The 12,635-nt window shown below is 36.0% G+C and overlaps 1 protein-coding gene across 4 annotated transcripts in view; it reads right to left on the bottom strand.

Annotated features, from left to right (window-relative positions):
* Positions 1-374: 374 nt before the first annotated feature.
* LOC118193583 (zonadhesin-like) overlaps positions 375-12,635 on the bottom strand; it is an 82,253-nt gene continuing 69,992 nt past the window's right edge. For 3 of the 4 annotated variants that reach the window (XM_035364696.2, XM_035364693.2, XM_035364695.2), the window contains 4 exons: positions 11,771-11,950; positions 10,296-10,475; positions 8,439-8,636; positions 375-630 (listed from right to left, as the gene is read on the bottom strand). In XM_035364696.2, coding sequence (XP_035220587.1) covers positions 485-630; positions 8,439-8,636; positions 10,296-10,475; positions 11,771-11,950 — 704 coding nt within the window. In that variant the 3' untranslated portion in view covers positions 375-484. The remainder of the gene's footprint in view (positions 631-8,438; positions 8,637-10,295; positions 10,476-11,770; positions 11,951-12,635) is intronic. The other variant, XM_035364694.2, reaches the window with a different exon arrangement.

Here is a 12,635-nt window from a genome sequence, read left to right as displayed (position 1 = left end):
GAACCACGCTGTTTACATGAAGGACACAGGTGAACCCCTGTCACACCCCCTCTAGGTAGGTTCTCGTCACATTGTACTGTGCGCAATCATTCCTTCACATACACTCGGCAAAACCTCTTTTAAAAAGACTTTTATATAGAGATTTCTTATCTGACTACAATTTTTTCATTTGCTCAAGAAAATGAAACAGTTATAAGTATTTCACTTTCTTGATACACAGAGAGTATTATTGAATGTTCCTTATTTTGTTCAAATATCAGTGATTTTACAAAATATTGTGGTATATGTTAAAAAAATTCTAATGAGTTTATTAGCTCAAATAAACTCGAATAAAAGATGCAGTCAGCACATACATAAAAGAAATGATGAGATAATTGTAAATCGAAACATATTTTATTTGAAATTCAACATTTATTGTTGAAATGGATAAACAAACAAGATATAACAAACAAGTTTTATAGGAATGCTGCGTACTTCAAAATGCTCAGTTTCTTCCTCTACAATGACAATTATGGAATCCGGGACCAATACAAAGTCCAGTGTGGTGTCCACGCTTTTTGCAGTGTTGAATGCATTTGTTTATGTCTGGACATCCATTGCTGAGAGACGTGTCCCTCCATACCAGGGGTTCTGAAAAAGTCATACTAGAAAGTTCTGTAAATGTTCAAGAATAGGTAACGAAATTAACGCATCTTCTGAAACGCATTTTACTTTGGGAAAATAAGACATCCATTAATAAGCATAATTCCGGTTATATAGCACTTATTTTTTAGGAAGGATGAGGACAAATCCATATAAATACTAGAAAATTGTTAGTACAGTTCAAAGTCCGAGATCCGGAGTCTCCGGGACTTCAGCGGTTTCGGCTTTTGGAAATTTCTGGATTTTAGATCGTGTGTTTAAATTTAATAAGATGATACACAGACAGGTAGAGGTACAGGTAAAAGTAGACGGGACACCAGAAATTCATCACTAGTCGTACAGGTATAGTCCCACTGCATTAACTGTGTTATGATAATTCTGATATATTGTTACGCTTTTCTCTTATAACACCAGTTGTTACGTTATTTTCTTCCTTCATGTTCGTACGGGGTTCGTCTCTGTTTCAGAAGAAGAATTCGTCTCAGAACTCTCCAGTCAGAATGTCTGTGCTGCTAAGGAATTAAAACGCGTAAAGACGTTCAGTTGATAGATACCAAACATGTTATCCTGACCTTCAGTTCGGCTGATCTGCCCAAAAGTGTCAAGACCGGGTATCTTCATTGCCCAGTAAGACCGTACATCCCGAACCCAATGCGATGTTTCCAGTGCCAGCGCTTTGGTCACTCCAAAATGTCCTGTCGAGGTAAACTCACGTGTGCACGCTGCTCCGTGGAGGGCCACGACAGTGAAAACTGTAACGCTGTGCACTGTGTATCAACTGTAAGGGGTAGCACACAGCATATTCGCGTTCATGCCCAAAATGGAAAGCCGAGAAAGAAGTACAGGCATTGAAAGTTACTAGAAACATCACCTATGCAGAGGCTAGAAAAATTATTGCTAGTACACAGCCGCGTTCTAATGTCTCTTATGCTAATGCTGCTGCAAAATCTGTTAAATCTGTTGCAATACAAACCAATCTGACCCTTGGAGGCAAAAAAGAAAATAGTGAACCAGTAAACTCAAATAAGAACAAACCTATACAGACTAATGCAACGAAAAATGTATCAAGAAGCAATATCTCAGATAAAAGCAAATTAAATAAAAAAAATACAGCCAAGGAAAACCTTTCTATTACAAAGAAAAAACAGGAAGATAGTCAAAACATTAAACCTGGGAATCAAAGTTACAGCTACCTCGAAAGTATGAGCTCGGATTGTGATGATATAGAAGTTGAGGCGGGATTGGAACTTCCAAAAAATCTCCTTCCGCGACTGACAAAGAAGCAGCATAGGCAAGACAGACATTCATAATGGCCACCCTTATTTCATGGAATTGTCGTTGTTTCCACCAGGGTCTCCTGAACATCAAGAACATGATCAATATTTATCAACCAGTTCTAAAACCTGATAACCAAGTTAGGCTTAGGAGGTATTCCTTTACGAGAAAGGACAATGTTGTTAGTGAACGCGCCTGTGGGGGTGTAGGTCTTCTCACCTCGCATGGCTATCCTTCAACTGTCCTTCTGTTAGCAGCATCTCTTCAAGTGGCTGCTACACAGGTTAATATCAAAGGATTAGTTTCCATCGTTTCCATCTATCTGCCTCCAAATGAAGCCATTGACCAGAAAGAACTGGACGAGGTGGTAGACTAGCTGCCAGAGACGTTTATTATTATTGGAGACTTTAACGGACATAGTCAACTTTGGGGAAGTAGTGATACAAATCCTCGAGGTAGACAAATTGAGCAGTTGATCAACGAGCATTGCCTTTGTCTCCTCAATAATGGTCAGGATACATACTTCCATGAGCCGACAAGGACCTTTCACGCACTTGACCTTGCCATCTGTTCACCATCTCTGTTGCGCTTCTGTACGTTTAGTGTTGGAGATGATCCTCACAATAGTGATCATTTCCCTATATTTGTTACATTTACAAGTGAAGGAATGAATCCTGTCATAAGACCCTCACGTTTTATATTTGAAAGGGCGGACTGGGAACTTTTCTCCTCTCTTGCCCACGTTACAGAAGAAGTTGTGAAGATGTGCCGGTCGAGAACGCAGTGAAAGCCGTTACTGACATTATCATCCAAGTGGCTACAGCTTCTATACCTTTGAGCTCTCCAAAACCCCCCAATTACCCAAAACCATGGTGGAACCACGAATGCCAGGAAACTCTGAGAACACAGAGAAAAGCCTGGAGACATTTTCGAAGATGCCCCACTCTATCAAATCTTATTGCTTTCAAAAAAGCTAAAGCAAACGCCCGAAGAGTGAGACGGCAGAGTAAGAGGGTTTCCTGGATATCGTATGTGTCTGGGATAACGCCTTCAACACCCAGTAAACGAGTATGGGAAAGAGTTAGAAAAGCACGTGGAATATATAATGACCACTCACTTTCCATCCTAGAAAAAGATGGCCAAGCGATCAGCACTACCGAAGAAATTGCCAACACATTTGGTGAAACATTTGCTGCAATTTCTAATGGCAGCAATTATTCCCAATCATTTCTGTCCGCTAAACAGCGCGCTGAAAATATCCGCATCAAGTTCAACTCTGACAACTCGGAACCTTATAACTGTGAATTTTCCCTCCTGGAATTAAGAAGAGCTTTGTTACATACACATCGGTCATGCCCTGGTCCAGATGGCGTTAGTTATGAAATGCTGAAGCATCTTTCCTATAAGTCATTGAATGCCCTTCTCGCTCTGTATAATCGGGTGTGGAAGGAGCATAATTTCCCCAGTGTATGGAAGAAAGCTGTTGTCATTCCAATGCCTAAGCCAGGGAAAGATCCGAAGAATCCTAATAACTACAGACCCATCGCCCTTACAAGCTGCGTTTGCAAGCTTTTTGAGAAAATGGTGAACTGCCGCTTGGTCTATTATTTAAAAAAGAACAATGTAATTTTCCCATATCAAAGTGGTTTCCGTAAAGGCAGAACGACTATTGATAATATGCTGCTTTTGGAAACCTCCATTCGTAAAGCCTTTGTCAAAAATAACCATCTAGTATCTGTATTTTTTGACATAGAAAAGGCATACGACAAGACATGGGATTTTGCTTGATCTTCACACCATTGGTTTACGCGGCAACTTGCCAATATATCTGCAAAATTTCTTGAAGGGTAGGATTTTTCAAGTGAGAATTGGCTCTGTAGTCTCAGATGTATTCTCTCAAGAAGAGGGTGTGCCTCAAGGCTGTGTGCTAAGTGTTACTTTGTTTAGCTTAAAAATTAATTCTGTTTTGAAAGAACTTCCTCCTACGGTTTCAGGTTGTTTATATGTTGATGACCTCCATATATGCTGTCAAAGTGCAGACATGAGATATGTAGAAAGGCAGCTGCAAATCGCTCATAATAGAATCGATCATTGGTAAAAAAAAAAGGATTTATTTTTTCAAAACAGAAGACTGTATGTGTACATTTTTGCAGAAAGCGTAACCTTCACCCTGAGCCTGAACTATATATCGGAGAATCAATGATTCCAGTGGAATCTAAAGTAAAATTTTTAGGAGTGATGTTTGACCGAAAATTGACCTTTCTTCCACACATTTTATACCTAAGGAAGAAGTGTTTGAAGAGACTGAATCTTTTGAAAGTCCTGGCAAACACCTCCTGGGGCGCGGACCGTTGCTCGTTACTCCGGGTTTATAGAGCACTTATACGCTCTAAACTTGATTACGGGTCAATTGTTTATGGTTCTGAAAGGCCTTCCATATTATGAAAACTAGATCACGTTCATCATCAGGCGCTACGTATATCTTCTGGTGCGTTTAGAACATCTCCAGTCCAGAGTCTCTATGTTGACTGCCACGAGCCATCGCTTCGGTTAAGACGTGAGCAGTTGTCTCTCTGCTACTATTTCAATGTTATGTCACTTCCCGACTATCCAAACCATATTTCTTCCTTCGATGACAGTTACAAACTCTTGTTTGAGGCTAGACCATCCCATATGCCTTATTTCTCACTTAGGGTTAACTCTCTAATTGAGAAATACCATATGACAGATCTCTCTACCCAAGTAGCAGAGCATTTCGAAATCTCACCTTGGGAGGATGCTCGGATTTGTCTCTTAGACCTTTTCCAGCATCAAAAGCAGCAGGACATGGTGATGCATCCTTTATTATTGAAGACCACATTGATGGTAAAAGACTGCATGACGCCTGCTCGGTCTTCACCTCAGAATTAAATTCTATATATTATGCTCTTTCGTTTATTTCTAAGCAAGATCGAAGACAGTTTATTATATATAGAGACTCGTTTAGTGGTTTGAAATCCTTAAATTCAAGTTATAAGGCTCAGAATCCCAATGTTGTTGATATTTTAAGCCTTAACCTCAAATTAAGAAGCCGTAGGTATGATTCTTTACTATTGAGTTCCAGAACATGTGGGTATTAAAAGGAAACGAGCTAGCAGACATTACAGCCAAATCTGCAGTTCATCTTGCACATCGCCTCGTCCCGTTTAATGACATCCGTAAAGTCATCAAGGACAAGTTGTTTAAATGGCAGGAAATCTGGGATACTCAGCTAGCAAATAAGCTGAAAAGTATCAAACCAAAAATTGAATGCTGGGAGCGAACTAGGAACCGGAAGGAGGAAGTTTTGCTGACCCGTCTGAGAATCGGTCACTCATATATTACCCATAGTTATCTGTTAAAAGGTGAGAGTGAACCGGCGTGCCCAAACTGTTTTGCTGTAATGCCAGTTTGTCATTTCTTATTAGAGTGTCCAAATTTTAAAAATCTTCTTTTGAAACATTTTAAGAAATGTGACTTGCCTCTGGATCATATCATTGAAAAAGAGGTCAATTCAAATTTGTTTCAGTACCTGAAAGATATAGGTATGTTTTATTTAATATAATTTGATTTTGTTGTTTTACCTTATTGTTTTTAATAAGAAGTTTTTTTTAATATATCTCATGTTTGATGATTTTAATTTTGTTTTGTAATTGAAATAATTATGTGATGTGTGTAGTAGTTTATTTCAAACATTTTATCATTGTATTCACTAGCATTGCAGATAACCCCATCATTGTATTTTAAGCTATTCTTATGATTTTTATGTTATCTGTTTGTTTATATGTCTATTGGTGTTAAAAAGCTTTTTGACATGTGTTCCGGCGCATATAACCATTGAGATTTTGTGCCAAGAAACCCATTTCCACCACCACCACGTACGGGGTTCGTGAGGATTTGGAGTGAATAATGACAATACTACTTGATGAAGTATTGAAACACACTGTATTGGCCAATATTGTCAGGAGAGCTCCAAAACACGTTTTTACAGTCGTCGATAAACTACTGTAAACCCGCTGACACGATCAGCGACACAGCCTCCAGGTTATCAGGCTATCACGGTGGAGACTGCTTCATGGCAAAGCACTAGAGTACAGCTCCCTACTCTGCTTGGTCGTTCTCGGAACTCCACTTACTCTCGATACTCTCCACGCTACAGCTTGCGATGCACTCGACGACACAGCTCCCGACTCTTCGGTTCAGTCGTTCCCGAAGCTCAACACGCTCTTTCGACGATGCACTAACCGCGATACACTAGGAGACTCCTTCTGTGCACTCGACGACCCACTCGGCACTGGCTCAATGACTGACTATCAGCTCGCTAGACGAGGTACACACTCGATACAGCAGGGTTTATATAGCTTTTGGCTATACAAAGCTAATCAGAGCAACATAATTACGCCGACAAAGTGAACTCACTTATTGAAGAAGCAAAAACAATTGGTACAACTATCAGGAACAAACGATTTCTGTTACCTGCTGATCTCAGAGACCAAGTAACAACAACTCTGGAAGCTCTCCGAAATTTCGCCCTCAGAGGACTGTCCTGCGTACCATCAACAACTGATGCGGAAGTTAACACAGATCAGGAGTTAGCCACCTCACTACCCATTGCCACACCTATTCCGCCTACTTACAACATCACGCGCTCATACGCGAAAGCGACCTCACAATCCTACAAGCACACTCTGCTTGTTTAGAAATGGGGATCCTAGCCAATATCAGTACGGCGCCAATCGGTGTATTGTTACTGGCTAGGTGCGACTCCATCATAACCAAAATATGTTTAAAAGGACATGCAAGAATCTCAGTTAGTCCGGAGAAAAATCATATTTATGGCACGCCTACGTATTTTTGTTGAATACTCCATAGTCCATTTCTAAATTTCGGGAGAGGGGAAATTTTATTTTTAAAAATTCTTTTTAAAAATGTTTTTGGCTGGCTGTCTAGAGGTTTGGACGTTTGTATTTCAGATTTTGTACTATATATTTATTAGTTTTTGAATTTTAAGACTTTTGTTATAGTGTTATTACTCTCTTCCGGAATATTTTAATTCACTAGTTCACAGATTTTTCTCAAACTCCAACGCAGTTGCAGCTGAGAGTTTTTGTGCAATATCTGGGTCTTTTAATTTTCATTTAAGTATGGAAAGTAATTTTGGTTCTTGAAATATAGATTTAAGGACTCTTCGTAAAAATAATAATTTTAAAGAAACGTTAAGTGTAAAGTTTAGTAATAAATGCACTACAATACCAAACTCAAGTTGGTAGGTTGTATTTGAAACCAAAGTAAAAAATGAACATTACAAACCATAAACATATGAAGTGAGTTGCTATTAAAATCTCAGTATGAATGCAGTACATATAAAAGTTCTGCATTTAATTCAAGTTTTGTAAATGTTTACACGTTTTACACTGTAGAGACATTAGGATCTTTCGAAGCAGGAAGAAGTGAAAAATGAGCAAAGCCTTCTCCAGGAATCGAGCCACGGACCTCTGGAATGCGCGCCCAGCGTGCTGACCACTACACTAGGAACCACCACACCACTGCCCACGACATTTTAATTGTTAGTTGGATATTTTGACCACAACAGAAAAAGAACACCTAAAAAGAAACTTTTAACTTCTGACATGAATTGCATTTCTTTTTAGCGGTGCCTCGAATGATTTTTTTAATTGATGCGAATATTTAAACTACTGTGAATGCTTCATATCACCAGTTGTATACATGGGATGAAAAAGCACCAATACAAATTCAGGAAATCAGTGCGCAGTCGCACATGCGCTCATTTTAGATGCATGCTTTTCGTAAATGGAAAATTGTACTGTACAGTTTTATAAAACCTAACTCGAACAGTGTGTTTACGACAAAGGCTTCTTATAAATTAGCTGAATTAGAATAATTTCGACAGGAAGCTTTTTTTCCGCTTAACAATTTTTTTTCTTCAAGATTTTAAGACTAACTGCAGCTATATACTTCAAAATATACGGTATTTCTGATAATTCTGCTCCGATGTTTTTCAAAAATTTGTTGAAAAAAAGTTGACAGCCATTATAGTCATCTTGAAAAAGTAAACCTTTCTTCGAATTTTTTACGCAAAGATTCAGTAATGATATATTTTATGAGTAACTGAAAACAAGAAATGATGTTCTCATGAAATATGATGTCATTATCAATTTTCTCATTATAGTTATAACTTTTATTTTATAACTAAATTTTAACTAATTAATTAATAACTGAAATTTTATCATATTTCAAAACAGTGAATTCTGTATAAACAATATGTATAGAACAAAGGGTTTCGTTGTCGAATATATAAATTCAGCTTTAAAACAGGATATATATTTACTTCTCACAAGGAATCTTTTCATTCAATGATTTAATTAACTATTTATTTGAAGTGAACAATCTGATTGCTTATTGTGCATCACCTGATAAAAACTACTGACTAAATAGAAGTGAAACTACTGACTAAATAGAGTGTGAAAGTATATAATTTAAACCTTGAGTTAAAAAATTACCATCTTGAGCACACTGCTGTGGAAGTATGCACTTCCCATTACTGCTCCTAACCAGACCATCTTTGCAGAAACATCCGCTGACGCATTGTAAAGTACAGGCAATGGGATTTCTTATGTTTGCGCAAGAAGGAGGACAAGCTGATCCACAATCCAGGAACACCTCGTCCTTTTCACACTTTTCTGTAAGAGAAATCCAAATAGAATACAAGAATAAAGACTGGTTATGATAACATTTTATGAATCGATTAACATAAGAGAGATAACAGAATAATAGTCCTACTAAAAATTTCAGATTTCAATCGAAAAGCAAATTGTATTTTAAAATGAAATTAAAATTTCATTATATTATCATTAATTCAGTTGCAATGAAAAGTTCAGAGTTAGAATTTAAACATTTCAGGGTATTACAAATGATACCAGATCTCTGACTCCGATAAACGAAAAAAAAAAAAAAAAAAGAATAAAAAAAAAGAAAGGATTCGGATTTTAACGGATGGCTCGAAGGATGTTTTAAAGTTTAATTTGGTTTATCGGTAAAGATTGTAAATAGAGATGGTTCAGGTGGAATAGCGAAACATTTTTTAAGATTTCGTATATTTATAGACTAAAATACGAAAGTTATTTATATATCTTTTGTATATTTTAATAGCGAAAGATATGTAATATAATTCTATAAACGTATTTAATGTTTTTAATTAGATATATAATGAGTTAAATGCATTTTATTTAAATAAATAAATCAGATGCAAAAGTAAAAAAAAATTACATTCTTAAGACGTCAATTAAAATATAGTTAAAATTTGAATCATATTTTTCTGAATGGCAGTAGACTCGAATGAAAAGTGAAACAACTCACTTAAAGCAAATGAACGAAAAAGCGCAAAATCGTGTTTTAAGACTAATAATCCTTTTCCACTTACGTACATCGTGCTCGCAAGCTTTTTTTTTTTTTTCAGAACTAATCGACACTGATTGCGACTGACAGAAAACGTTCTCCGAAGGTTGTTAAAAAAGCCCTTGAAATATTTCTCTTGCCATCATAAAGGACATTCTTCAACTAGAAACAACCACAATGACTTTGTTATCATACTATTTTATTTTTCTTTCGAAGTTTTCACAAGTTCAGGTAATTTTTTTCACCTATCAATAAAATTCTTTACTTACTTCTTAAAAATTCCAGCTATGATTTTACCGAGCGGGGCATGTATAACGTACCTTGTCAGGGTAATTGGATTTCTAGGAAGCCATTCACTTTTTCACTATATTTCTAAAGTTATTTTTATCACGGAAAAGCATTTACTGACTATATGATTCTAAATCATATAACAATAGACATAATTATAAAATGCTAATACAATACATTATGATCCTAAGTAAATAATATAGAGAATTTACAAAAATAAATAATTTTACCAAACAGTCTTAACATTTAAAGTAAAAACTACTTATATCTTTCTGACACGTTGAATTATATAATAGAAAGAGCTTTAAATAGAAAATAAATAGCATAGAATAATAAGAAAATAAATAGAAAGAGCTTTACAGTTCTGACTTTGAAAAGATGAATATAAAGCATGATTCATGAAAAATTTGAATTAGAAACAAAAACACTATCTAAAAAGAAATTTTGATATTATAAGCAGATAATGTATCTGATATTACAAGCAGGAACCCTTTTGCAACAGTATAAAAAGTTTGAATAATTATCTTAATATTAATAAAAGCTAGTAAAAGAGAAATTAATTTATTATTACACTTTAAAAAATTCCCGTTTTGTACTGTACTGTTTTAATGTTTTTGTTTTGTTTTGAGTAAAACGTTTTCAAATATAATTTTTACCTTCTTTTGGGCATTGCTCTATAGGTATACATAGTCCATTGTCATTTCGAATGTAACCCGATTTGCAGAAGCACCCGCTCACGCACTGCAGGGTGCAAGGAGTCGGTTTGTCCTTGTTTGCACAGAAAAGAGGACATGCTGGTCCACAGTCCTGATAGACTTCATCTTTGCCGCACTTCTCTGGAGAAAAAAGATAAAATATTCACAAATCGATCTTTCACAAGAATGAAAAAATGACATCACTAATTTCACTGAATATTAAAGTCCTAGATCGTTATGCTAAAGAATGCCGAGGCTCAATCACAAACGTGTATATATAGATTTAAGCTAAAATAACTAAAACATTCACAAATGAACCTATAAAACATATGAATTCCTATAAAACATATGAATTTTTATAGGAATTAGTAGATCATATCAGAGATGAATGAATATTTCGTTAAGGATATTTCATTTTCATTTGTGGTTGATGTCTCTGATTTTATTAACAAACACTAATATCTAGGTTAAAATAACAGGCCGAATAAAAAGCATTGGAGGAGTTCTAGATTAACAACTCCAAATCCAATCGATCTTTACTCTCAACTTTTAAGGATATTATTTCAAATTGTTTTCATCTTTTATCAATAGATGGCGCTAGTAAAATTACTTTCTTCCCCTCATTGTCTGAGCACAGGCTTCTCTTTCGTCATTTGCACTCCTGTAACTGAATAGAATTTTCTATACTTAAACCTTCGAAACTAGTACTGCAAATTTATGAATAGTGATTTTCATTTTGAAAGTGCATGATGCTGACTAATTGTTAAACTGAGTCAAGTTGAAATACCAGAAAAATAGTTCATCTCCTTGTCAGGTTATACGTAAAGAGTCATTTAAGAATTCTAAATTTTATAAAGATAAGCCTAAACTATGATCTCCAAAATCTGAATTAGAAAACTGAAACTATCTTTAATTCAAAACGCTCTGAAAACAAATGTTTGAATGGAAAGCACCACGAAAAAAGGACTACAGTATAAAAATGGTGCTTCCAAATGTATCATCATTCTTATATTTATTTTTAATAATTAGTAAACATTCTGATTTATTAAACAAAAAATAGAACAACCATATATAATATCATACGAATGTACTGTATTTTACTAACAAAATCAGTTTTATAATGTTTCAGCCGGTAACTGAGAAAACTATATGTATTATCAGAACTGAATATTCACAAAAAATTATAATGGTAAACATTTTACTGTGTAGTAGCATTTTATTTTCAACTACGAGTAAAACCTTTTAAAAAATTGCAGAACAAAGTTTCATGAATCGACATGCTTTTTGAAAGAAGGATGCTTTTCTAAGACAAAAAAGAAAACGAAAGAAAGAAAAGAAAGATAGTATTTTAAAGTGGTTCTGGAAAATTTTTGAACGGAGTGTATATAAACACTTTATAACGCATTTACGAAATATTATTAAAGGGCATAGCTTACCTTGTTTTGGACATTCTTCCGGACGAACGCATTGACCATTTTCATTTCTTACAAGACCTCTTTTGCAAAAGCATCCTTTTACACACTGCAGGGTGCAAGGTGTCTGCTTGTCTTTATTTGCGCAGGAAGGAGGACAAGCTGAACCACACTCCGAAAACACTTCATCTTTGCCACATTTTTCTAAAAATTAAGCACACGAAATAAAGAAAGGAAATTTGAGGGGGGGGGGAAACTCAGTGCATGTATGTAGGCTAAATTAAAAAAAAAAAAAGGGAGGGAGGAGGAATTTGAAAAATCAGCCAATAAACTTGGCTGAAATATAATACAAATGTGGCACCCTGTTGTCACGATGACAGAAACCTGTTCCTATAATTTTGGGTCTGGGTCTGAATTCCAATGATGTTTTAAGAGTTAGTTCCTTTGCGGCATGAGGACATTTAAAATATTGCCTAGCTGAAAGTCTTCTTGAATGCTGGTGGAAAGAAAAGCGAGGTAGGCACTCTCGAATCTGTTCCTCGTGAGATTATCCTTCAAACCTGGGAAGGAACTGAATATATACTGTCACCTACAATAAGGCTTCCTTCAGATGAAGGTTTTTGTCATCATACAGTAAGGGCATTAAGTTCATTGACACCCGTTTAACAGGGTTTAAGCTGTAGCCAACCAGGGAAGGGAAAGTTACGCATGCGTAAATGTGTAGCTGACGAGATCGATGTTTGCTCCGATGCTGACCGATGTTTGGTTGGTTTTTATACCAAGCTGGCATAAAATTGAAAAGCTAGAACTTTTGGGCAAAATCTTAAGACAGTTTTTGTAACGTAGAGAGGTCTAGTGGCCTAGCAACAAAGCTCAGCTAAGTCCTCTT

The sequence above is a fragment of the Stegodyphus dumicola genome, chromosome 10, assembly GCF_044657685.1.
Source record: "Stegodyphus dumicola isolate Sdum_Otavi_A_Nest chromosome 10, ASM4465768v1".
NCBI lineage: Eukaryota > Metazoa > Arthropoda > Arachnida > Araneae > Eresidae > Stegodyphus > Stegodyphus dumicola.
Note: the sequence above shows the minus strand (reverse complement) of the source record. Positions and strands in the feature narration are given on the sequence as shown.